Source organism: Rhagoletis zephyria, unplaced genomic scaffold (assembly GCF_001687245.7).
Source record: "Rhagoletis zephyria isolate East Lansing unplaced genomic scaffold, Rhagoletis_zephyria_1.1 Rzeph_scaffold_08656, whole genome shotgun sequence".
NCBI classification, from domain to species: Eukaryota; Metazoa; Arthropoda; class Insecta; order Diptera; family Tephritidae; genus Rhagoletis; species Rhagoletis zephyria.
In genome coordinates, this window is record NW_016165736.1 from 1 (window position 1) to 26,545 (window position 26,545).

Here is a 26,545-nt window from a genome sequence, read left to right on the forward strand (position 1 = left end):
AAATGGACGCAAACTTAGAAGGAGTGTTGAGTAAAATGTTTCTTGTTAGCTGGCTAATTTCCCATATCGTGAAAGACAAGGTCAAGGTGGAAAATTATGGCCGGCGGCTGTGATGACGATTTAACAATTTGTTTTTGTCAACGACAAAATATTTAATTGCTTACGCTGTAGAAAGAGGCTGCTGGAAATTGTCTATGTAACTAATTTTGCCTCTCAATTAAACAAATTCTACTACATACTATCTCGAGTATACAGTAATCCGATTGACCATTATTTATGATCGGAAGAAGAGTTGAATATGTCCTACAGATCTTTATAATTTGCACTATGGACTCGAAGCGAGCCGGTGTGAACTAAAATCTAAGGTTCTTTGCCGCCTAACCTAAAAGCCTTAATATCACCCCTAACTCATAACAAACAGATTCCTCATGGTCCTAGATAGACATAGTGATGACCTCTGCATTCAACCAAAGCTTTTTACTTCATCCAAGAATCACATTAAAGGCGCCTGGATGTATGTAGATCTGAAATTCTGCGACATCGCGGTCATTTGCGTTCCCGCTCCGCCGAAATGGCCTTCTATTTGGCGCCCAAAGATCTCTTTACGAGCGCTTGGCGCACACCACCATCGCTGCCCCCGTCACGATACCAAAATTGTGGTAGCCGATTTCAATGCGATGCCGGGAAAGCAAGGAACCTTTGGTCCAACAGTAGGATAATTCAACATCTGATAGCGGATTGAGTTTTTGAACCATGAAAAAGCATCTGTGAAGTGCAGAAGGAAAGCGTATTGAACAAAAAATTCAATCAAACAAATATCAAAAAACAGTCAAAAATTTCTCCGTTTCACAACAATTTTCGGTAATTGTTGGTACAAACATACATTTCTGCCGCACACTTTAGTGCGATAACGTATCAAATATTGGAAAGTGGAATCGATAAACGGACAAAAATCCGCATTTTATCCACTTTTTTTTCCTTTTTCGGTCAATTTTCCGCCGAAATTGCCGTGCGCCTATCCCGCTTGTTACGTGCTGTAACAAAATAAATATATTGTTTCCAAGGGCTTGAAAAAACACCTCCCACCTGGTGAACCCACCACTGACCAAGTATTAACCATACTGTGTAAAATCACATTAAGCAAGATCATCAGCTCCGTCAAATCTGGGAGAGGGCTCTCTGAGCCAAACAAGCTTTCAGGCAGGGTGACTCTGTACCGTACGACTTCTTTGCTCTGATGGAGGAGAAGATACGGTTACAATTACAACGACATCACCTTAACACTTTGGCCATTTGGCATCCTATATAATGCTGTACAGAGGTGGAGTCTAGCTTTCTGTCTGTACCGCAGACAACGCAACCATGAGCTGTATAAGCTTTATATCGAAGTATATCGGCTCCACTGACTTGGTCATGTCATGAAAGTGTTAGGAATGTCAGTAGCCAAAATACATCAATGTATTTCTTTGATTCGATACGTCGAAATATACATCGATATATTTACATAACATACATCGATGCATCGATTGGCATAACACTTTTCAGATATTATTTCAGAGCAAAATATGTTATTAGCAAAAGTGTACAAAATTTTTAAATTAATTACCGTAAAAGCTTAAACAGACGGCAGCGTTTATCCGGATTAACTCGGACTTAACCCGGATCAACTGTAGCTAATTTGCGAGTTGATCCGGATCAACGCTGTCGTCTGTTTATGCTTTAATTGAGCTACCTAGTTATGTTTCTAACGGAACTTCTTCGAGCCATTTTAATTTTTTGGTCAAACTCACTCCAGTTTTTCGCACAATTGAAAAACTGAAAGTATGCCTTAAAAGTATGGAAACCACCTAATATTCCTCGGAAACTTTGCTGTCGTGACGCTTCCTCTGACATGTGACTTTAACGAGTGAGCTTCTTGGGGAATTCCTCAGACTCGAAGATTTTCTTTATTTGTGGTCCAACGAAGATACCGGCTGTAACTTTCGCCTCAGAGAGCTTAGGGAACAAGTCTTGTAGGTACTTGAACGCTGAAGAATTTTTGTCGAGAGCTTTGACGAATTGCTTTATAAGACCCATGCCATGCGCTGCCATGGTCACAAAAGCAAAGTTATCTTGCGACAATAGCTGTTTTCTATACTTTTGGGACCTAACTGACTAGGAAATAACAATTACAACCCAGGGACAAAAACCTTGTTACATAGTGCTATTTATACAGCGAGCGGAAAATATTGGATGCATCGAAGCAAAACATCAATATTTTCGATGAATCGATGCTTCTTCGACATCCCTAGAAAGTGTTCAATGCGGTTGCCGCTGCTCGTTGCGGAGCTAGCTCTGCCATGGCATGACCAGTTGGAGAAGGATTTGGCTGCACTTAGCATTTTCAACTTGCATTAGTTTGAATAAAAAAAAAACGACTAGCGTGCTTTGTTGAACTCGATTAAATTTTTTTAGGCGGTTACAGCAATGCTTAAGAATTGGAACAACACCATACAAGTATCAAACGAACGCTGAGGAGACCTCCCATTCCCTTAAACCGCTAGGCTTACATGGCCGTACACTTGGGAACAAGGTATCAATTCTTCTAAGAATTCTTACAGGTTACTATGAATTCGAGATTAGGAGTGAAAGTGCTGGCCTACTGTCGAAGCTGCAGATGCGTAGAATAAAAGGAAAGTGTATAGCACCTTATCTGCTGCTGCCTAGCACTTAGCAGAAGACGACTACAGACGCTCGGAAAACCGTATCTACAAAACTTTGCGGGGGTTGAGAGAGTTAACATAAGAGCTTTAACAAAGTTCATTACATCAACGAAATGGTTTTCCCCCGAGTGAGCGTTTCAGCCTCGTAGGGCGGTTATGGCTTTCGGTATAGCATTATAGAGAGTGTCAGATCCACTCCAGTAATAGAACGTGACTAGTGCTGGACCGTTCATTAATAAAAATTTTACGGTTTATGACTCTGTACAAACTCTGAGCAGCACCACAGAAATGTAATTCTGAAAAAAGGCCACGTTTTTTACAATTTCTGTGTTCACTACGCCTTATTGAATCACATAAACTAAAGTAAGATGCCCAAGTCAACCAATCACTAAGTTCTTTCTTCAAAAATCCGGCGCACTAAGAAAAAATAATAATATTACATTGTCACCAGCGCTTTCCCATAAAAATAGTCCCCATTATTTATATGAGATTCCTGCCACTTTGTTGTATTATACACTCTCCCATATACTTATGTACTCTCAAAGGCAATACCCCATGAGTCACTAATTTTGCTCACTCACTTTATTATCACTGTCGATTACCACACTTACTGTTGGATCAGAGCAGCGCGGACACTTGCACGTAAATCCTTTCTTCATTTTCAAAAACAAATGTCGTGCAATATTTCCGGTGAATAATTTTGTGTAGGATGTTGTGATTTCACTACCAGCTGGTATATCTACTGAGGCACGCACCACCATATTTCTGGTCTTCTCCTCGAACGTATAATACGAATTGGGAATGCAATCGTGATTCATGACAGCGAATAATGGGTAGAGCGCGCGGTGAGGAAATTCCTGATTGTCATTGGTGCGATCGGCGGTCTCATCGAATCCATTCGTACGCAACACTGCCACAGTACGATTCATAATTTCAATTAGTTTCTTATCGGTGGGGAACTCCATGAATCCTTTGGCGGCATTACGCACTTCAGTGCGATGATTATTATCTAAATTTGCCTGCAGACAGTAAACTAGATCGCGTTGCTCCTTCGCCAACTTGATGGCACGCCCGACACACAGCAAACGAATGAGCAAAGAATTTGCCACATCCGGTTCACTGGGTTTCCACGATTTGAAAAGTTCACAATCGGATTTGTGTTGTTGTTTTTTGCCACACAATGAGCAGACGGGCAAACCGCAACCTTGGCGACACATAAACTTCGTATCAGGCAACATTTTAAAGCACACCGAACACGAATTAAGCGTATCCTCGGCGCGTGCCGCGGGACCGATCAGCAGCGGACTATCGCGAAAAATCACATCACCGCGTTTGAGGTCGCGCGTGGCGAAAATGCCACGCCCAGCAATTTTAGAAACACCTATTTCCCATGCAGGATCGGTGTCCTTGAAGGGCGCCAAATGGAGTGTAATTAACTCCGCAGTGCGCTTTGGACAAATCATAATTTTAGAAAAATATGTACTCTTATGTTTGTACGTATGTATGTATGTATGTATTCACAAGCACTTTATTGTAGTTTTATAATATTTTGTCTTTGGATTATTTTAAAAATTTCTATCACTTTTTTGCACACGACTTCCTTTAATGTCTATAGAATCAGTCTGTTCAGCAGATTTTTTTTTTAATATTTCGCGCTACGTAGCCGTTGGCAAACTGTCGCCGTTTTCCAGCTTACAACGCTTTTATTCGAAAATTGCCGAATTTTTCAAATATCTTTGTGAAATATGCTTGATCTCAAAATAAATGACGACGCGATCGCCATGATCTAACAGCGCCGAGCGCAAGCATTGTACACTTTCGTTGAGAGTGAGTGCGAACATGTGAGTGAAATTAATGAAATCTTTTCAAATTGCTTAATTTGACTTTAATTCGATTCAAATAGAGTGTTCGAAATGATCTAGACCATTGCGGGTGTCTGCAAATAGTGATGTGATTTACGCAAATAGTTACCAAGTTGTTGAGTAGGTAAGTATTCAATTTAGATTTGTAGACACGATCAATTCAAAAATTTGTTTAAAGTATATTTATAGAAATTATCACTTGATGAAGCCAAGCTATAATCAGCGAAGCAGTAGATCGGGCGGGGGTTTAACCTTTCTCCTTATGAAAGTCGATAATAAATAATCAATCTCCTGATCCCGCATGAAAGCTCGTAACAAATAATCTATCCTTTTGAGGTCGATCTTGAACTCAACCGTCGATAAGTTCATGATATTATAAAGCTCTCACAGTTCGCCATACCATCTTCTTTGCCATATATCACTCACTCAGATAAGACCATCGATCTTGCGTACCATTGTCGAGAGCAAGCTCTCCTTGTCGAGTGCCTTACGAGCCCAGAGTAACACATGCTCACAAGATTTATTTCTAACTTGATCTCAGACTGAGATTATTGATCGTGTTAATGCTGAATATTTTGCTACTTTTTAGTTATAATTGCCAACAATAACTATTGTCCCATTGCGCGAGAATCTTCTTGTGTTGCCAGGAGATAATTTGTCTTGTCTTCATTCAAAGCTTACCATTACTGGACCGTCGTTAATTATCGGAAGGTTCCGGCGTTGTTGTAAACTTCATACCATTTTTGATCAACATATTTCTGGTGCTGAATTTACTCAAAACAATAGCTGCTTAAGACGTGATTAAAGTAGTTGTTCATGACTTTTTTTCGTTCAATTCCAGTTGGTGGTATGCATTTTTAAGATCTACATAGTCCCGAAAAATATTTCGCTCCTATGTAGAAGTTTGGTCATAAATGAGTCGATTATTGAAATTTGATAGTTTTCTCTCAAAACAGGGATATCCGATGCATAGACGGATATCCCTGTTTTCGTTTAATACTACTACCCTTTAGATATCCACGGGCTAGGTCCTGTCACGGAGCCTATGATATCTATCTTGTTTCACTACTTCGCTTAACTTTTCTTCGAACTTTTTTTCTAAGGCAGCCGGAATTCAGCACATTGGGTGATGAGATTTCAATGCCCTTAGGAAATATCTAGTGATCTTGTATGTGATTTATTTCACGGCCTAGTTTTATGAAGTTTAACTGCATGGCAATCTTTCGCCCCAGTAGATGTTAAGCTTAATTTCCAATAACAAGAAAGATGGTTCAAATTTTAAACAGACCCCACGACCGAAAATATAGCGTACTAAACAGCCGTTAAGCTTAAGTCCGTTGGGCAGTTTGCATGCAGGTCCCACCAGATTGACTACGTGATCCCGCATGGGTACTTTTAGACGGATTTCAGGGTCACGAGGTCGAAGACTGTCACGAGGACAAGATGATGCCTGAATCGGTGCATGTGTAAACAGATGGATAGAAAATGCACAAGGATGCAGAAGAGGCGGATAGCGTTAGTTTAGTTAGTCCGACAAAGTTCCGGATTATTGTAAGATTTTCCATCCAGAAGATTAATCAATAAAACAGGGGGTAGGGTGGAGGTACGTTTGTAATGGATAACAGAGCATACTGGCATTACTGACAGCAAGGACACCAACAGACCCGACAAAGAAGAAGTTCTCTAAAAAGCGACTAAACTCCTACTAAAACCCTAGCAACACTTGTTAATTTTTTGGCCGAGGACCTTTCGAGAAGCTTCAGTGGTAATTTGAATTACCCCTATATTTTAGGACACCAGACTACACAATACCGCCTCTCAATCTGGAAAACAAGTTCTTGACATGTATTCGTCGTAGGAATTATCGAGAAGACGATGTGGTCTCAGGAATTCAAGATTACACTACAGCGATCATCACGGATGGCTCTTAATTAAATATAGGAATAGGAAGCGGGAAATTCAAAGAACCTCTCCTGAATCTTTATTTTAGGCTATCAGACTACTGCGGTGTATTCTAAGCAGAGATTGACTTATCGACTCTTCTCCTAATCTGCCCTCAGTAACAACCTTTTCCGATATCCTTGCAATTATAAAATCACTGGAATGCTGTTAAACCTCTCAAAAATGGCAATAGAATACAGACGAGTTACTAACCACATTGTGTGTCATAGAGACATACTACAACGTAAATCCATGTCAGACGAGCTTGCGAGGACCTGAAAAATCTGGCCCAGCTTCGAGAGGAAAATGTTGGACTCACTAAGACTAGGTAAGCGATCCGATTTATCACAGGCCACTGCTTTATGGCAAGAGGACACTATTGGCTTCACGTACCTTTAAGTAGGCTTTGAGCAATGATGAACTTTGTAGGAGGTGCGAAATGTACGAGGAGTTCGGAGCGCTTAGCAAGCACCAAATTAGGCTGCTGAGAATAGTATTTATGCCGAATTTGGACGTTCTTCAACATTATTATTTCTTTCCATAGATTAGCTGTGTAAGTGTGTCTTGATTTTCTAGCAAGTCTCTGAGAGACGGGATATAGCAGTTAGTTCTAAACGAAATAGGTAGTCGGTTTCCTTCACATTTCTTAGCAGCACTAGGCATCATTAGGCCTCAATATTTCACTCTCATTGCCGTGACAGCTCCCACGATGCGGCCACTCGGCCAACTACTCAGTGAGTTGGCAGCGCCCCAGACATACACACACATACACAAGCACACTACTGCAGCCTACAGGTGGGGTGCACCACAGCAATGACGGTATGATGCTGCAAAATATTGAATATTGGCCTTAACTGAGTGTTGGCATCTTTTTGCGCTGGCACCCAGTGGTTTTATTCATGTTTAGTGTTTCTTTTTTTTGTTTTTGTTTTTGAAGAAGCATTCCCACCCAAAACATTACTGAGGCGTTGGTTGCAATGTGGAATTATGAATTTACCGCCAGCTACCTATCAGATCTGCGAAGCGTGCGTGAAATTACGATACACTTTCGATACGTACTTATATATGTATGTATGTATGGGATGCATGTTCTTAAGTCGCTGTAGCGCTGTTGCGTTTGGCATGAAACCGGCTAATTGGGATTATATCTTCAGAAGTCTACTTTATGTTGTCTTCTGATTTGTGTTGTACGAATTTATTACAGACACTCTAATAATTTTGTTAATTTTACAAGAATTCAATACATAGCCATTTGCATATTTACATACGTCCACACATACATAGGTATCTGAGACTTTTTGTCACGAGTGCTTTGACGCAAATAATTATAGATTCAAAAAATCATATTTTTTGCATATTTTACTGCATATTCATCCTTCATACTGTTGAGTCTCGAGGTCTCGTTGCTGTTGTAGTTGACTTCGCCGTTTGCGGAGGAGCCGTTATTGGAGGGGTGTCGCGTTTTCGATTGCTCGCGAACTGCAGTATTGCAATACAAGAATGAATATTACGCCAAAATATTTGCATTTAATTTTTTTATTCTTTCACGGTATTTCGAAATGTATATGTTTCCTTCTAAAATTTGGTCGTCACATAATTCTAAATTTTAATTCAATAATATTTACGCGCATATCAAAATCGAAAATTGTCAATTAAATTTTTATATCAATTAAATTTTGCACATTCATTGCAGCGCAACGAAAAGCGTTGTAAAATACGTGGATTTGTGTCAAAATTAATGCAAACTTTAAAATTTGTTTTTTTCAACTGTTAAATGCATGGCAAATACCTACTATTGCTACATATGTAGTTGTTTACACCTACAGTGACTCAAACAAATGACCACGTATTGATTTTCTTCAAATATTCGTAATGTTTTTCGAGCTATTTTTTTTTTGTTATTTTTATATAAAAATATCGTCTAAGCTTCAACCAAAACCGTGTAAATCACAGTTTCAAAATTTATACAAAATTTAGGAAAATTCAACAAATTTTCATCAAAATAGCAACTTTTTATTCTTAATTTTTGGAAAATTTTTTGGTATGCAGTTTTATAGCACATATAATTTTAGCCTAATGAAGTGCTAGTTTCAAAAGGCTAAAAAATTGCATTGATTTTTGACTTTTTTTGTGACGGATTTTCGATTTTTTTTCATATAAGTCTGAATTTCTTATGAAATAAACGCGGAAGACCGTGAGCAACAAAATTTCAAAAACATCAACGCAAGTTGAATTTTGAAAAGTTGGAAGCTGTGATTTACTCGGTTTTGGTTAAAGCTTATATAAAAATAACAAAAAAATTTTGCTGGAAAAAAATATTACGAATATTTAAAAAGAAACAACACGTGGTCATTTGTTAAGTCACTGTATATTGCTGCTACCTGACGCACGCGGAGCATTTCTTCGCCAGCCGCTGCTTGCTATGCGCTCGTTGGGTCGGTCGGTGGTTGTCGTATGGTGGCATGAGCCTGCTAAAGGTGACCAGATAAGAACGTTAGCAAAAGAAATCAAAATGAAATACGGTCAACGAGGACAAGACGAGGTTTTTCCCGTCATCTAACAAACAGTCAAGGCATTCGAGTCTTGACCCCCATGTCACTGTTGACAGTTATAATATCGATAAAGTGGAGAACTTCGTTTACTTGGGAACCAGCATTAACACCGATAATAATGTCAGCGTCGAAATTCAACGCAGAATCACTTTTGCCGACAAGTGCTACTTTGGACTGAGTTGGTAATTAAAGAGTTAAATCCTCTCTCGACCTACGAAAACCGCATCCTATAAGTAACTCATCATGCCCGTGTTGGTATATGGCGCAGAAGCATGGACAATGACAACATCCGATGGGCTGGCTCTTGGAATATTCGAGAGAAAGATTTACGAACCTTTACGCGTCGGTGACGGCGAGTACCGCAGACGATGTAACGATGAGCTATATGAGCTTTACAACGACATAGACATGTGCAGTGCATTAAAATACAGCGGCTCCGCTGGCTTGGCCATGCCATTCGAATGGAATTCGACGCTCCAGCTCTAAAAGTATTCAACTCGGAACCCGCCGATGGTAACAGAGGAAGAGGGAGGCCCGCACTGCGATGGATAGATCAAGTGCCTTCACTTGGCATTACCAATTGGCGTCAATTGGGGCAGAAGAGAAACGACTGGCGTGCTTTGTTGAACTCGGCCAAAATCGTTTAAGCGGTTACAGCGCCAAATAATAAGAAGAAGTAGGTGTAAGACAACAAATTGAATCTAGCTTTATTTCGAAGCTACCCTCTTGCCATTATGTGTGGAATAGTACATCATTCAAATGGCCGCCTCGGCTTCGTGGGCAGCGCAACCAGTTGTAGGTCAAATTTTTGTTGGTTCGATCTAATATACATATGTATACTCAAGTACGAAGATTTAGCATTGTCTATGGTCGTCAGGCTTCAAATCCTGCGTCAGCACAATCTTGAGCGGAAGTAGGCTCAAATCCAATAGCAAAGTAAGGCGCTTTGACTCAATTCAGTTCATTGTCGCCAAGGTCGATATTTGTGGATCTTCTTTAATAACGACAGTTGCGCACTTCGGCAGTCCTTTTTTTTTGTAATTTTGACAGCTGGATATCATTGGAAAAACATTGAAACATAAAAATTGGAAAAACTATCATTGCGATCTGGTCACACTTTACAATGTACCATACATGTCTAGAGAGTGGGTGGGTGGCACATTTATATGAATGTCGTTGATTTTCGATTATATAAGAGGCACGTAGGTATTTTGCATATAATTAATTTAAATATTTGTAGACATTTTAGTTGCGCTATGCTTAAATTCATTGCTGCTGCGCGAAATTAATTGCAACTGTCACGCGTGTGCGCAAGGGTTTTCTGTTTAATATGCAGTTTTTCGCCAAAATTTTAGAGTTTATAGAAGCTTAGAACACAGGCTGTGGGAATACGATTGTCCCAAGTTTTATGCCTATTAGATGTACGCGCCATGTTTTCGAAAGACCGTTGTCACTTTGATAATGCTAAGCTTTGACAAATGGGTTGTTTGCGCCTACTGCTGTCTAAGCACTAGCTGTCAAGGAACTAGCGTGCCGTCTTCATTAGTCTGTATTGTATTAGTGCTCGCACTGGTCCGAATCTCTTCATCACGTATTTTGATTTCTTTCATTGTAATCAGAGGGTTTAGCCTGACGCTCTTTTGGTAAGCAACCTGAGTAAAAGGACTCAAGGTGAATTTTTTTAGGCACTTTCTTCGCCGTCGATGTGGACAATGTGCATTAAACATTACTTTTTTGTTCTGGCTAGCAGCCGGAATCAATAAAAGAGACGGACTGTGACAGATCTCCATACTGCAGCAAGTCCGATATCTATAGGACTTACATGGATAGCCCGGTCGACCTACTCTTCATTAACCAATGCAGTTTGGCAGTGATTAAAGGATTAAAAGGTAATTGTACTATTTATATCTACTTATTAATATTTTAAAATGTCGGTTCTGAATTATGCATGTATATCAGACATCTTTCATTCTTGACGCAGTGCGTCCTCTACACACACTTTTGCCCACAGAAGCGCGAACGCTATCGCACAACGATCGCTGGCACGCTTGACACCTACATAGCTGCCACATACTGCAGCGGTTGTCAGGCGGCATGCAATCAAGCCAGCGTGAACATTTTTATTAATCGAGCGTGATTTATGTACATACGTACAGACGTGCATACATACATATGTATGTATATTCATATCTAGATAAGTGCGCATGAATATGACAGTGCAGACAAATTTGCAGCGTGAAATAAACGCAAAATGCGAAATTCCAAAAAGTAAAAGCATTGCAAAAAAAAAATTGATACGAAAAAGAACAAGTCATTAAAATTAATGCACAAAAATTGCAGGCCATGCATAAATTGCGAGCAAAAAAAAATAAGCACAAAAAATGCTCAAAAGGCCGCGCGCTGTCTCTATGCACCACTGCTCATGGCGCTCATTTTCGCAAACTCGACGCTGAAATTTTGCCTACATTTACCGTTGTTTGTGTGCTTAGTAAATAATGCATATGCGTGGTTGTGCCAACAGCGTGTTTTTGTTTTTGTTTTTTTTGCGTGGCGAAATGTTTGGCCAGAATGACAGACAGACTGCGGAAGTTGTAGAAATTAATTGCCGCCGAAAGTGAGGGTGTGCGGGTTGTTTTAATGTTTTTTTTTCTTTCAACGTTTAACGCATTTGTCGCCAGCGGCTCATCGGTGTCACTGCTAGACGCCACTTACTTAACAAACACTCATTGGTTGCGTATACGCAACGTAGCACTATGAAATTAAACGCCTACGCAGCAGCATTTTGACCGCGTTTTAGATGCTGTCGTCTGGCAAACTACTCACCGTTGTATAATGTATGTACATATTTGTTTAGCTGTTGCTTGTATGGCATACATAAACAAATGCTGCCATCATGTCATTGATTAGTGATTTATGTGCACATTAAGAAAACACTCACCGTTTATACTGGCACACTCAAGCGAACAAGCACACACACACACTGACTAGTTGCACTTATCACTTCACTCAGTGATCGTTGTTGAATGCAATTGTTGTTATTTGTTGTTGAATCAAAAGTGTTTACGTGTCAATCAAAGTGGCTCCTTATTAGTCGTTTTCTTGCTTGATGTATTTTACTTTTTCAGTACTTCCAGCATTTTGGATGGAAAAATTAATTTCATTACAAACACTTAAGGAATTTTCATTGAGAAATGCAAGTGCTGTTTTATGAATTTTAAATCAAAAATTCTTAGTAAAATGATGCATAAAGTATTTAACGGTTTATTGAACTTGTATTATGCATCACCACACATTCATTGCGCTTTTGTTTCGCTGCTGATTTCAATTAAGTAAGCAGCTGTTCTCGGAAGTTTTCGTAAGAATACTTAACGATAGAAAAGTAAGCATGCATATTTTAGTTTTATTACACTTAATTTACTTATAAAAGTTTTCATTAAATTTATGAGACGATTTAATAAGACTTTAAAGGTTAGATTTGAAAATTAAGTATTTCTGAATTCATGGCGAGCAGTTAGAAACTACATATATATATAAACACATATGTACCTATGTATGTATGTAGATATGTATATTGAAACACATCGTAGGCTTCNAAAATAGTTGTTGTTTGGAATTTTTCTGAGCCCCTGTGATTTCTGACAGCTTGATCATTTCGTAAAGCAGTATTTTTTTAAGGTTAGGGAACGCGTAGCTCCGTCTGGGAACAAAATTTAAAAAAACGCCACTCAGCAATCGAAAGTACATAAAAAATGCTAAATTTCCCTTGTATTTAAAAATTTTTGGATCAAAAGTAATTTTGGGCAGAGCTTTGTCACGTTTGACGCGGAACGTCCCATATATATGTACATACATACATAGGTATCCTTTTGAGTTATAGCTATTTATGTCATTTTTGCACTTAATTCATAACAAATCTCGAATGATTGCCAGTGTTAGTAATATACATCCGGTAAGCGCAATTAGTCACTGATGTTTGAACAAGGTAAATAAATACTTGATATTAATATCGTAAACATTACTGAAAAGCGGACGTCGTTTGGCTCAAGCTATATATACATATATAGTAAATGAACATAAATGCATATGCATATTGAAAATAAATTTTAACTTAAATAAGCATTCGCCGATTGGCTAACTAGTGGATAACATAAAGGGAATATAGCTGCAGCCGCCGATATTGAGTATGTGCATTCAAGACCCAGATCCAAGGCAATTGTCTTAAAAGAAAACTTCTCTCGCATTTATCTTAATAAAAAAAAAAAACTGTGGATATAGTTCCACTTACGAATACNGCACGTAGTTTCACCACTCGAAAAGTACTGCCTGCCATCACATCGATTTGACCATATAAACATCGACCTTATTGGGCCTTTGCCCCCATCCAATGGTTACAAGTATTGCTTAACCATAATCGACCGCTTTTCTAGATGGCCAGAATCAATCCCTCTGGAAGACGTCAGCGCTGATACGGTGGCCAATATGTGGAAATACTTGAGTATGAAGAACCTATGTGGAAATACTTGAGTATGAAGAACTTAAGATGCTATTCGATAGAAATATCACCAGAAACTTACTGAAGGTCTTGAGACTGCATAGACCAATAGACCAATTGCTGATGTCGAAATCGATGTTCAGTTATTCGAACTAAATGAAATTTTAATAAAAAAAAATTGCTGGCTGCGATAGTCAAATATGTTGGCGATGAGCTGGTGAGGTGCATCCACCAACAATGCACATGGAAAATCTCAGGGAAACCACTTTTGTCATCACAAGGGTTTGATCAGGTTCGAGAATAAACATAGAACACATTCAAAATTTCAGCGCACTTACTCTTATTCTTCTTGATTGGTGCTGTTAGAGCCTTTCGATTCTCTTCTGTGCCAACGAAGCCAATTGGAAATGCCAAATGCTTATCCATCTTTCAATCGCAGAGGCGATCTTCCTTTTCCTCTGTTACCAGGATTGCCTTCCGCATTGTATATTTTCATTGTTATTTGCTGGTTTGTTGGCGGTAAGCTTCAGTCTTTCACACAATATGATCGAAAAAACCTTATACATATCCGTATGGTGGGGTAGAGTACACTATAGCCTGGCGACGGGTTATCGACTGGTGCCCCGTACGTTTTGGCCGTCGATCACTAAATCGCCGTGGCTCTTACATAAGTTCTACCCAGTCTAGAAACCCCCGTTAAGACGCTTAACTTTCTGATTTCCGTATTCGGCCTCTCTCTTTTTATTACGGAAAGTACGTCTCGTTTCCTCATGTCATTCCCGATCGCTCGAGGACTTCTGGTGAGAAGGATATCAGCCAGCTGGAGAGAAGCACCTTCTCCATTAAGTGTCCGGATATTCCAAGTGCAGGTTCTCAAATTGTAGTCCTCGTCATCAAAATAAGGCAGTTTGAAACTTCTCGTTGGCGGCTTTGCCCAGGTGACGAGGTCTCAAGCCCAGCGCGCAACTCATTGCTTGGGGGTTTAGCTTTACATATTAATTAGCTTGCTTCCAAATGGACATTCCATTGCTGCCAAGAGGATACACCGAAAGTCGTGAGCTCCTTGAACAGGACTCAAAAAAATCGTGTTTGGGGAATGACGACCAAAAATTATATTCATGCGTTTTATCTCCACACATATTAATATTATACCTATACATCTCTATACGGATCTTTCAATGATAATAGATATATAGACATAAGTCGTACTTTCATTTTCTGTATGTACATAAGCCCCTTGACATTTCTCAGGTAATTCATATTGAAAGTCTACGTATGTTCTAGTCTTATGCAGCGTCCTGCATCATTGCAGCGATAGCACGAGCGTATTAATAATCATCAATCAGTTATGACAGCAACACAAACCATTTGCTAAAATACCTGTCCACTGTCCATCGTTTTCGCACCTATGTACTTAAGAACATTGATAAATGTTTGCATATAAATTTAGCTATACATATGTAGATATATATTTATGTCTGACATTTCATAGAAATTATATAGGCACTCAACTCGCTGCATGAGTTTATGGTTGATTTTTATTTCGTTTTTAAAAACATTTTTGCGAATTAGTTAATTTAATATACCACAAATGCATATGCACATTAGGCATATGACTTTTTTACCCGCACACGGGTAATATAACTTTGTTCACATAACGGTTGTTCGTAACAGGCAAAACAAAACGAGACAGATATAGACAAATAATGATAAGAATGAAAAAATAAATCGATTAAGCGGTGACTGTCTGTCCGTCCGTCGCCTGTCCGTCTGTGCACACGATAACTCGAGAAAAAATTTAGATATCTTAACGAAACTTGGTACTTGTGTACTTCTTTTCAGCGTAGGACGGATGGTATTGAAAATATGCATTAACCACGCCTACCTCCCATGTAACGGTAGTTTTCAGAAATACGAAAACTGCGATATTTTAGTGGGGAAATTCAAATTACTTAATTTTCAATTTTTACTTTTTTTGTGGTATTTTCGAATTTGTGCTATTTTACATAGTTGAAAGTCACAGCAAGTTTGAATATTTTCGCAGGTTTAGAAAATAACAAAACTTCAAAAAAATTTTGAATTTTATGAAATTATTAAATTTCTTGAGATTTCTTATTTTTAGGATAATTTCCAAAATTTTAAAAACTATCGGCATCTGGGAGATTCTAGAAATTTTGGTAAAATGAGAATATTTTGAAATGTACAAAACTATTGAGATTTTAGAAATTTTTATATTTTTCAAAATTTTGAGAATTTTATTTATTCTGAAATTCATCCTAAAATGTAGATGTGAAACATCACAAATTGTCGAAAAATTCTTATGTTCATGGCACTGGTGCATAAAACCTAGAAAATTTTTAGAATTCTAAAATATATTAACATTTTTGAACAATTCCAATNAGATTTTAGAAATTTTTATATTTTTCAAAATTTTGAGAATTTTATTTATTCTGAAATTCATCCTAAAATGTAGATGTGAAACATCACAAATTGTCGAAAAATTCTTATGTTCATGGCACTGGTGCATAAAACCTAGAAAATTTTTAGAATTCTAAAATATATTAACATTTTTGAACAATTCCAATAATTTTCCACTTTTCTGAACATTTATTTTGTGCTTTGTCTACTTCAGTACATACTATTTTAGTTGTTATTCATTTGAAAAATTTAACTTTTTTCATTTTCGGCGAAATATTAAATCTTATCAAAAGCTCTCATAATTTTTTGTTCAGTACAAATTTTTTGTGTACCAGAAGGTACGAGTATATTCAATTAAAGAAAAAAACGTATATGCCTAATGTACATATATACAAATTTTTGTATTTAAATCCATAGAAACTGCTTATTTTAAATGCTGCGTTGAAAGGAATTGTATTTGTATTTGTTTTTGTTTTTGCTGCTTGTGGCTTACTTTTGAAACTGCACCGAAATAATTAATGAATTTGAGCGCAATGCAGCTGCCACTGTCCATTCGGTATTGTTGCTGACTTGAACTGTCATTAAAATTTAACGCTATTTTAGTTTGTAAATTTTTAATTTTCCTATATAAGCACATTGTAATTGACTTATGGCGTTTTCGTTTCTACCAAAAAAATGTTGCCTTCTCTTTGCCCTCTACGCACAAATACTAAGAAGTGGGCAATGAGAAGGCAATTTGTTTTTTGTAGAAACAAAAACGCCATTAAATCTATGCATTATACATAAAATATTAGATACAAAATTTATATTATATATTGACAAACATTCTTACAGCCGTGCTTACACTCGTCCAGGTACCTATTATTCTCATTGGCACAAAATATTAGTTTTATAATTTTTTTTATTTTTATTAATTTTTTCTTAGCATATAAATTACGTTAATTTAAAAATAAATCGCAAATTATGGCTGGCTGCCTCGAGTGCAATGGTACATTTTAATGATTTTAATTGAATCTAAATTAAGTTGATTTAAGACAAAAATATGATAAAAGCGAAATCTTTAGTACAGCAATTGGATGGCGTAAGTACATAAATAACCACGTCATTTGCAGTTGCAGTTTCTCAGTTTTCGTACATATATTAGATTGTATCACTCCCCATAAAAAAAAAAAAAAATCGGTAATGTTTTTCCATTGGCTTTTTAAATATTAAGATTTACGTGAGCTGGACAGATTTGAAAATACCTCCAAAAATGGATTTTTTTATGAATAAAAATAGTTTCTTAAAGAAGGTTTTTGAAAAAATTCCCTCAAATGACAAAACAGGTTAGGCTTAAAAAATTTGCATAAAAATATTTTTAAAAAATTTAAAAAAAATTTTGAACGGAATCTATTAATGAGATTTTTGATGCTGTTTTTAACTTTTTTCAAAGATTGGTATAAGAAAAATTTGAATAACTGAACCTAAACTCTCCCGATTTAGATTTATGAGGTTTAAAAATAAAAATTGGGACGCGAATGACTTTTTTTGCACATAAGTAAAAATAGTGAGAAAATACCTTTCTACCGAGATCCCATAAGTCTAAATCAGAATAGTTTTGGCCCAGTTATTTAAGTTTTTCGTAAATCAATCTTAGAAAAAAGTAAAAAAGTAGCATCAAGAATCTCATTATTACGATTCTGCTGAAAATTTTTTTTTAATATTTTTATGCGGATTTTTTAAGCTTACTCTGTTTTGCGATCTGAGGGGACTTTTTTCAAAAAGTTCTTTAAGAAACTATTTTTATTCATAAAAAAACTCCATTTTTGGAGGTATTTTCAAATTGGTCCAGCTCGCTTAAATCTTAATATTTTTCCGAAATATTTTGGTGCACATCTTATAATATAATAGATTTTGTAATCCCGGCGGCAAAATCGCAACTTTTTTTTTGGTGATGCGGTCTAATGTATATAATAGCATATTGCTGCAGTAGCGTGCCCATCATGTGACTTTATTTATTACTTCTGTTCATTGGTTTACACTTTAATGGCTTTTAAATCCTTCGCAATGATTAAGAATGCTATAATTTTCGAAAGTGATATTTAAAAGTTCTTATTATTGCAACCATAAACATAATTTTTGCGGTAACTTTGAATGTATTAAGCATGCACATAATTTAAAGAAGTGTTTTCTGTTGGGGTGCAGAGCAAATTTTTGTTCAATTTCAATAGCACACGCTTATAAGAGTATTGTTTAACATCTCTTGGTTCTATTTTGTATGACGCGCAGTGCAGTTTTTACTGTGGAGAGTCCACTCTCGCTTGGAAGTAAAGATTTTCAGAACAAAGATTTAAAGCTAACTGTCCAATGTGAGTAAACTTCCCACTCTAAAAATGCTAAGTTCCAAAAGCCGATTCGGGCGGTTTGTAGAACAAAAATGGTCCTGGAGAAATTTCATATCTTCTGTCGATGGTCAAATGATCAATCTAAGGATCATTTGGGTTGGGGTTCTTTTTATTTGGCACTTTGGTCTCAAACGGCGCGGAAAGGTTCTTACTAATTTGAACGGAGCTGAAATTTGTGCTCATTAGTTTATGTTAGGTTAAATAAGTTGATTAATAAGATCTCTTAAGGTAAAGTTTGTAGTCACCATTAGTGCCAAGGATTAATGATTTTCAGATCTCTATCTAAGGCACATTTTCTCGAGACTTTGTAAATTGACAACTAAAAAGTTACCTGCAAATTTCTGCTTCATTATTCGCTGGTCCTTTACCCATAAAAATTTCAGGATACGTTCGATCGTGACGATCTCTGACAGGTGAATCATTTGGACTTGATACTGGTCATTGAGCTTTTCCGGAGAGACTAAGAAAGGAGTCGGCAGCACTATGTATGTATATTGAGGTAGAGGTTCCACTGACAAGGTTAAAATATATTATATGATGTTCTTGTTTGGTGGAGCGCACTAGGTTAGGCCACCATCTTTGAGCAGTTGGAAAGAGTGCAAAGAGTTGCCTTAAATAGAATGGGCAGCACCAACCACTGCACTTAACCTAATTTTGAATGTTTTGCCGTGGAAATAGAGGGCTAGGCTGCTCTTAAATATTGGTAAAGCTCAACATCAGCTGCATAAGAATAACTAGATGAAGAGGAAAGCATGGTGGACTTGCGTTCCATTTATGGACATCATATAACTACCTTGCTTCAGCCAAGGAACGCATACGCTTCTAGGCATTGGAGAACGTAGGTTAGGCGCTAAAAATCTAAACTCAGACCAATGTAGAGTGACGATGCACATGTTGCTCCAAGATGAAACGAGCATTTCAAGACAGCGACTTGAAAACAGCCTGGAGCCGATATAATGCCACCTCAGTAGTCGCGAAGACCAAAAAGTACAAAAAACACCCATAGAACTCTAATCATATGGGTGTCAGTACTGGGGGAAATTGAGGTTGACTGCCAATCTGATGAATTTACGCTTTTACAGCTCAACCTAATATTACCGGCGTGAGTTTTCTACGCACGCACGCGAGTTTTTCACGTTTGTTTAACCGAAGTCAATTTGCGTGGGTGATTTCTCAGAGTTTCACTTGGGTCAAATTTATAGAACTTTGTTGAGCGAAATTTGAATTCATAGTCGCGCCAAAATGTCAAATGAGCTCAAATCTTGGAATTTGAGTTAGCTTTTTATGCACGCCGTTCAATTTCGGTTGGTCCCATACAAGTAGTATGTGCATGAGAAATTTTTGACAGTAAACTGCCGACGTGCGTGAATATAAGGTTGGCCTGTTAAACAGTTTGTTAGAGATAACACAAATTTGATAAATAAAGAAAAAAAATTAGCGAAACGGCAACGCTGACTCTCACCCCTTGGAACACAAATGAAAAATGAAACAAGCGCAGAACATTTCTGCATTTTGTATAAATTTCGTTTTTGTTCTCGCTACAAACCGACAAACAGTTCTGGAACTAATAAGAAGAATAGTTTCTTCGAAATACACCTGATCTTCGTTTTACGCGGTCTTTTTTATGCAGCCTTTTTCAACATCTCCCAATCACACGGTTACTTTTTTGTTCATTGTGAAAAATAAGTTCGCCATAATTGCTATCAAAAACACCAAGAATGCTTACAAAAAATTTTAGCTATTTGTTAAAAAAAAACAATTAAAATATTTTCGTAAAATTGTGAAAAAATTATATAGGGTATGTCAAAATGATGACAAGATTTCATAGACGCCATATGTTTTGTTCTGGGCTGGTTTAGCTGTATAGTATAGTATAGTAAAATAGTAGAAGTTGGGGAGTTCGGATGCAAAGTAATACCATAAAAAGATGGCAGCATTAATACTGATTAAAGGCGCAGTTGATCTGATCAAAATTAGCAGCAAAAAAGGAGTATTGCGGATTAAGCGAGCCGGGAGGTCGTGGGTTCAAATTTTTTTTTTTTAGATCCTTCATATATTGCCTACATTTTTTTAATGTAATTTTACACAAATAAGTCCTCATTCAATTTCAATTGCATTCCCATCTGAATCAGTATGGTGACTGCATTACCGACGACGAGATAGATGTGCCGGCTAGTTTTGCATGCTTTCTGCGTTCTACTTTTTCTGTGTATTGGCGAGTGTTGTCATCGAAAATGCCCATGATCCGCATTAAATTTAAGAATTAGCTTTAGGGCTTAATTCATACCAACTGCAGTTATGCCCCAAAATAATTCCGAATTATCTTACTTTAACTCTTCTTTAAAGCAATTTTCTCATTTGACGCTAACTAACCGCCGACTAACCTTGTAAACCGGGGATCAAGTGTATATTCAAACAATAACATTCGATCATGCATTTCAAAAACATCTGTTTAATGTTTAAGTAAACAGAAACTCATTTGGCAATTAAACATTGCCGGTCAACGCAAAGAAAACACACATTTTTTGAAGAGGAAAAAATACATTCATTAAAAAGACGAAATTTGTGTTGTTTTTTATATGGTATATTTATAGACACTTGTTATTGTTATTACTCTTTTTATGGAAGCGTTTTTTTTTTTGTTAATTTTATAATGCGGTATTTTTATAGCCGCCCACAACTTTGCAACAGCATAAACAAACCGGGCAGTGAATAATTATCAATTGTTAAAAATAAAGAACTTCGATAAATTCTATCTCACTTTTAATTAGCTATGACAAAACTACCTTAACCCTCTATCGGGCGAAATACTGGGTAGAAATCGGCATAAAATTCATATTAGGGTAAATTGGTCATGAAAATTACAAATCTGACCTCGCTTTTCCCTTTCCATCAACGGTTCATCCTCCAGGAGCAGAATCAGAATGACCGTCTACAGACGGTTATTCCCAGTAAAGTGTACAAATTTTTCACTTGCGAACATAAAATAATTTATTGACTCATTTTTATTACATATACTATAGGTGAACAAAAAGTGGAAAAATTAGCAAAAAATATATAAAAAGAAATAACTAATTATTTTGATGGATTATAAAGCCATAAAAGCAGTTTTTCGCCGGCGTGAGGCACAAATTCAAGTTACATTTTATTCAATATTTGTAAATATATACTAAGGATATGATCTCATAAAAGTAAATCAATAATATAAAACATATGTATAGGACATATAATATAAAAAAAAATTATTTTGTGGGTTTGTGAAAGTCATGAAAGCAGTTCTTAGCTGGCGTAAGGCACAAATTCAGTCCACATTTCATGCAATATATTTGTGTATCCGAGGTTTTGCAAAATTTGCATCTTTTTTCCCCATAGAATCAGACATTCCAGGGCTATGTCCATACCCATCATATCGATCCTCATCGCGTGGTATTTTGGCTTTCGTTCCAGTGCCTGTAGAAGAAGGCTTTGCTATTCCTGCAGATGGTCTACCCACCAAACCTTGCTTGCATTTGGACTTGCCTTGCTTCTTTAGATGGATTTATTCGGTGATATAAAATATATGCATTCGTCATCGTCATATCCAGTAAGTGGTAGAAAATACGAGTAGCTGCATTTCGTGTCTTCAACCGAATGTGGTATCTGCCCATCAGCCCATCCATTAGGTCGACCCCACCCATATGGGCGTTGTATTCTTTTATTATGTGTGGGCAATCCACGTCCACATACGATTTTATCTTTCGATCGTATCGTGCTATTTTCCCAGATTGCGGAGCCCCTCCTTCAAATGGCTGAATGCCAAAGTTGGGGCCAGTATCTTCAAGGCAAAAATCCGCATCTGTTATGCTGTCATCACTCTCAAAATCGCCATCGCTTTCATCGGAAATATCTGTTTCCATTGCGTCCATAAACGCCTGAACTTCATCATCGGAGAGCTTGTTAAGATTGCGCCTTTTATTTTGGTTTGGAGCACTAATTTCTAACGCTTTATTTATCTAAAACAGAATATTTTTACTATTGAATGCATACAAAAAATATCACGTAAGTGGGAATAACCGTCTACAAACGGTCATTATTTTTTGGTGAAAAAACATACTTTTTGAAAAGTTTTCACTCAAATTTTAATACGAGGGTAAAATATACTCACTTACCTTCAAAAAAAGAATTTTTTTTTAAACAGTCCACCAAACACAACTAAGTTCACAAGCGTTAGAAAAACGTAAATTTATGAAATAATTTTTTTGCAAAAATTCAACTCACTTCTGCACTTGAATGCGTTTTGCAAAGCAATGAATCGACATGTGCTAAATTGACTTTCATTACATATAAACAACATATTTACAACAAACAAATTTGAACAAGTTGAAAACACACGGCCTACTATAACGTTGTGAATGAAGAAAAAAGAATTACCGTCTGTAAACGGTTATTCTCGATAGAGGGTTAATATATTACTTGATTTTGTTTTGTCGCNGAGAGAGCAGACGTAATCGAGTGTTGTTTTCTTTACAAGTTTCTATTTAAAAGTCCTCATACAAATACTTTTTTGAATTCAATCCAATTATTTTATTTTAAGTCATATCAAACAGGTAGTAGCATTAGAGCAAAAACAACATTTGCGCGTATTTTGTTGTTGCTTCTGGTATCGAATATGTAAAAAACAGTTCTGATTTTTTTTCTTCTAAAACAAAGCGTGCCATGTGAGATACAAACAAAAAAACAAAAAAAAACAAAAAAATTAAAAATTGAGATTGGATAAAATAAAAATTGTTGCAATTTTTTTTCTTGGTAAATTTGTTTGCTTTTCGAAGCATTTATCTATCCATCCTTTGCAAAACCCAGTAATCAGCGGCTGCTGAGTTGGGCAAAAGTTCCAAAGGCATAGAATTTAACGATTTAGAATTTTTGTGCGAAGAAATTAAAAATATTTGATATTTTCGAGACAAAATAATAAAAAAAAAATAATCAAATCAGCTGCTCTACTGATACTACTTTTTCAACGTGCCTTATATATTATCATTTTGATGTTATGCCTGAGGGAATTTAAATATATAGGACCACGCAGAATATGTAAACAAATGAACAAATATGCAATTTTGAATATAAATTAAATAAGTAAAAATGTAAAGAATAAAAGAAATAACAAAATGCTTTTTTATTCATCTTTTATGTCCAAAAGTTTGTAATGCATTGGTATTCAGGTCTGACTTTTTTGCGGCCATCGCCCCGTAAAAGTAGTTAGCCTTTTTTCGAACAAAATATGAACAGCTGATCAAGTGATTAGTAGACCAATTAGCTCATGAATCAGCTAGAATTTTACTGGAAAGTCATTCATATACATATATATTTTTTTCTTATAAACTGAGAAGATAGATGCAAACATTGCATTCATGTTAGGAAACTCATGTAAATACTACATATATTATATAAAATTAATGGAAATCCATGTCTTGGCAATGCCTTTGATGCGCATGTCTTGACCGATTTTACGCGACTGACAAATTAGCTTTAGCCTTCATCATTAATTTTTCATGCTATGCCGCGAATGCTGTAAAGCAGAACCAGCCGTCGACATTTACCAAACATTACAACATGACCGAATGTGTGCCACAGCGAAACTGAAGAAAATTAAAAATTCCAAATGTCATACAACACGAAAAGCGCCATCTCAAAAACTCGCAGCCAACAACCAACAACCAACAGTTGATGGTGTCAATAAAAATTATAGCCGCAAATCAAAGCGGTGCATGCAGAAAGCATCCCATGTCGATCGCTTGATCGGCTATGGGGATGACAGCATGTTTTCCATTACATTTATTTATGTAACAAAAATAAGTTAATGCATATGTATTAGCATTGGAAACAATTCTATACGCTGTGGTTGGCTTTTATTTGAAATCTTTGCTGACAGCGCATTTCCATTGAAGCGTTGCATACATAGTGAAGTGAAAAATTAAGAAGCCGCAGCAACATTCGTTTTTTTTCAATCCTCGTCCGCCTGAGGAATGGCAACATTGGCGTAGCGAATGGATATTGGCTTCGTCTATGCTGATATGTATTATGTATGTATGATTGGACTAGGTAGCTATGATCATTTGGATAGTCCAAAAATGCTATGAAAAAGTAAAGTCCGGAGACTGCTTTTACAAAAACTGAAGTTGATTTTTTTAAATCAAATGCAAAAATCAACGGGATTTTTTAGCCGTTTATACTTCACTAGACTTAAATTGTATGGGCTATACGTGCGGTGACCATATTTATAAGAGCCGAATACGACAAAAAATAATTTTGCAAATTTGTTCCACAACAGCTTACAGATCTTAAAGCCTTCGTCAATCATCCTAGATGTATTAGCCCTGAAACAGTATCCTTATAGTAACATAACGAATTTGTAGAATAATTTTCTAGAGATTTTTACCCCGTAAAATTTGTTAAAAAAAATTCGTTAAGTTTTGTTGCAATAAAGTGCAATTTTAAGTTGCTAAGGCTTACCAATAACTTTTGGCAATTTTTTTTGTTGACGGTGTTACGGATTTTTTCATTCAAAGTATGTTCAACCATTTTTTTTAAAGAGAAGCAAATGAGCAGCACTTTTCACTTGCACTTTATAATACACAATTTTAATGAGATACAAAACTGCAAACCAATTTTTTTTTTCTAAAGGTTCTAATAAAAAAGTTTGAAATTTCGGTGAAACCTTGCATAATTAATTTTTATGGTTTTTTTGCACAAAGTGGGAAATTTATATTTATAATTATATGGTTTTTGTTAGGAAAAGAGCATTACTTTCATAAAATAAATAAATAAACTAAGAAAAAATAGCCAAAACTTACTAAAATGTCGAGTCCTTATTTCTATTTTAGACACTGTATGTATTCCGCGATTCAAATTACAGGCGTTCAGATAAGAAAATAAACTGTTTATGCAGAAAATTAGCATCATATATGTATGTACCAACATCACATAAAACTTGTTCATAGGCATGCCATTTTAATGAGCTGTTAAGGCGTCGAAATACCGAATACGGGACAAATACAGGACATTAGGCGTGCCGTATAAAATAATTAAATTAACAGGACAATGGGCCAAAAAAGAGGACTGTCCAGTATAATACAGAACGGATGGTCACCGTAGCTATACGGCGAAAAGTAGTAGATATCAACGCCTTGCATCAGGGTCATGTATAGCGTTCAATAATCCTTGTTCAAAAATGAAGTAACCAGGGCTATTACGAATTCGAATGCCTGCTACGAATACGAAAAAATTGCTGTCACTGAATCCAAAGCGAATTATTTATATACATTCGCCTTGACTGAATCCGAGTGAACTCGAAAATATCGTTACCAGCTTCGAATCAGCTAGTGCAGAGGAAACAATAGACATTTATATATGCCGTTTTGAGCACCCTGCGTCAGCGATCGCGATGGCCGAGTGATCAAACCACTTAACTGTCAATTGAGAGGTGCGAGTTCGAGTCCGAGTCGCTGGGCAGGGAGGGGATTTTTTTCTTTTTTTTATATATTTTTAAATTAAACTGAAAATGCTATGTATATACATATACAAATGTACATACAGATGTATGTATGTACTCACTTTGTTTTAGTAAATAAACTACTATTTCATTAAAAATGTAAGACCAGCAAAAAATTTTCATGTGTGTGTTTTTTATTATTTTCTATATTACTTTTCATGTATTTAATTAAGACTTAGATAATATGCACAACATTCTTGGTTCAAATTGTTTTATTAAATGGATATTTGTTCACTGTGCAAACCTTTTATGTCGTACACTTTTCAAAATGTTCATCTATTTAATTTGGGTAAATGTTTTTAAATTGTATACCAATACATATATTATTTTATAGTTACGAATGCAAAACGAAATCGACCAGTTTATCGACGACTTGCATTATAAAGGCCATAAAAGGAATTTAACCGCTGAAAAATCTATTTTTAGTATAAGAAATTGACCGATTAAATAAAAGTCAAATTGGAGAAATTGAATACAAGGGACATGCATGCATACATAAGTAACTGAATAAGGACCTTTATAAATAATACTACATATGTATAAATAGATATTGCGTAGACTTTTGTGGCAATTGGGGTTTCGCAAATTTTAGATTCAAACGTTCGAGTATTTTTTGAAAAAATTGCAAGACAATAAAATCCTTTTGGTTTTTTGTTTTTAATGTGT

General features: G+C 36.4%; 1 protein-coding gene across 1 annotated transcript; it reads right to left on the bottom strand.

The window, feature by feature from the left end:
* Nucleotides 1-3,283: 3,283 nt before the first annotated feature.
* On the bottom strand, nt 3,284-4,478 carry LOC108375231 (protein msta-like; the record flags this gene model as incomplete). Its single annotated transcript, XM_017631337.1, has 1 exon — nt 3,284-4,478. A coding segment is annotated over exon 1 (882 nt), but the record flags the coding sequence as incomplete, so codon positions are not given.
* Nucleotides 4,479-26,545: the final 22,067 nt, after the last annotated feature.